A 1,463-nucleotide genomic window follows, 5' to 3' on the forward strand; every position below is an offset into this window, starting at 1 on the left:
TTTTCCCACCTCTCGGGCACATCACTCAGCACCGCGGCATCCCAGCTATCCGTGWGCCAGCATCCCGGGAGCGCATTTGAGCATGACCAGTGGGAGAATTAATGGGATAATGGGCGCTGCAGCCTCGGCAGAGCCGAGCCGACACGGGGCAGGCGCTAATTGGGGCTGATTAATCCGGCAGCGAGGGCCAGGAACTGAATATACACATCTACACATTCACACACACACGGCAGCGGCCTCAGTGCTCAACTATTCATTCCCAGGACGTGTCTCATTCCCGGGAGAGCTCGGCGCCGGATAAAAGCTTTCAGCCCCGGCTCGCCGTGTTCAGGACTCCCGATTCCCTGCTCAGCCCGTCCGTCTCAGCTCGCAGGGTGAGTTGGGTTCTTTCAGCCCTGATTCCTCGGGTTTTTTTCATGGAAATAGCAAAAGAAAAGGCGTCGGTGGTTTGTTTTCTTTCTTTTTTTCCCCGGGGTGTTTATGTCCGAGGGTTTGGTCACCYTTAAAGGATTTGTGAGTCATGGGAGGAGCAGCTCTCAAGGGAATTGGGGGGCTCAGCCTGGAGAAAAGGGGGATCAGGGGGGATTTGTGGGGGCTCTGCACAACTCCCTGACAGGAGGGGGCACTGGGGAACGGTCGGGCTGTGATCCCAGAGAACAGGGACTGGAGGAGAGGGAACAGCCTCAGGCTGGGCCAGGCGACGGGCAGGGTGGACACCAGGAGGAATTTCTGCATGGACAGGGTGGTCAGGCCTTGGCCGGGCTGCCCAGGGAGGTTTGGAGTCCCCATCCCTGGAGGCGTCCGAGGAATTCCTGGAGGTGGCACTGAGGACTCTGGGCAGGGTGAAACGATGTTGGTCCATCCCAGATTGGACTCGATGACCCCGGAATTTTTTTCCAACCCCTAAAAACTCCCCGACTCTGTCATCTCTACCCCAGGATGCTCTACCAAAAAGGCGGCGCCGACCACGACCTGTGCCAGCACCCCTCGGGCTGCGGCCAGAAGTGCGGGACATGGCCCAACCCCAGCGGGCACTGCCACGATCCCCCCGCCACCTGCCCCAACCCCGGCAGCCTCAGCCACGACATCGAGGGGTCCTGCCAGAGCCCACCCCAGGGCTGCCACCCCTGTGAGCAGCGCCCWCCCTGCCCGCCCCCGCAGAGCTGCAAACCGCGGCGGCGAGTGGAGGTGAGCCCGGTGCCCCCCGTGTGCCCCCCGCCCGTCAAGATCCGCCGCCGGCCGCTGGAGCAGCACCGGCCGTGCCCGCCGTGCCCGGAGCCCGATTCGTGCGGGAAGCCGCGGAGGAGAGTGGAGCAGCGTCCCGAAGAGGATGAGGAGCCCCCGGTGATCCTGCAGCCTCCCCGGCCGCTGCAGCACCGCGGTCCGTGTGTCCAGCGCTGYCCCCGGCCCGTTCCGTGCTGTCCCCGGCCCGTTCCGTGCTGCCCCCGGCCCCTCCAGCGCTG

General features: G+C 64.0%; 1 protein-coding gene across 1 annotated transcript; it reads left to right on the forward strand.

Moving 5' to 3' along the window:
* Positions 1–674: 674 nt before the first annotated feature.
* LOC130586580 (putative small proline-rich protein 5) lies at positions 675–1,457 on the forward strand (the record flags this gene model as incomplete). The annotated part of the gene is made up of 1 exon (XM_057387434.1): positions 675–1,457. A coding segment is annotated over exon 1 (518 nt), but the record flags the coding sequence as incomplete, so codon positions are not given.
* Between the last annotated feature and the right edge of the window lie 6 nt (positions 1,458–1,463).

This window comes from Malurus melanocephalus, unplaced genomic scaffold, assembly GCF_030028575.1.
Source record: "Malurus melanocephalus ecotype Western Australia unplaced genomic scaffold, MMel_1.1 scaffold_1216, whole genome shotgun sequence".
In the NCBI taxonomy this organism is placed as follows: Eukaryota; Metazoa; Chordata; class Aves; order Passeriformes; family Maluridae; genus Malurus; species Malurus melanocephalus.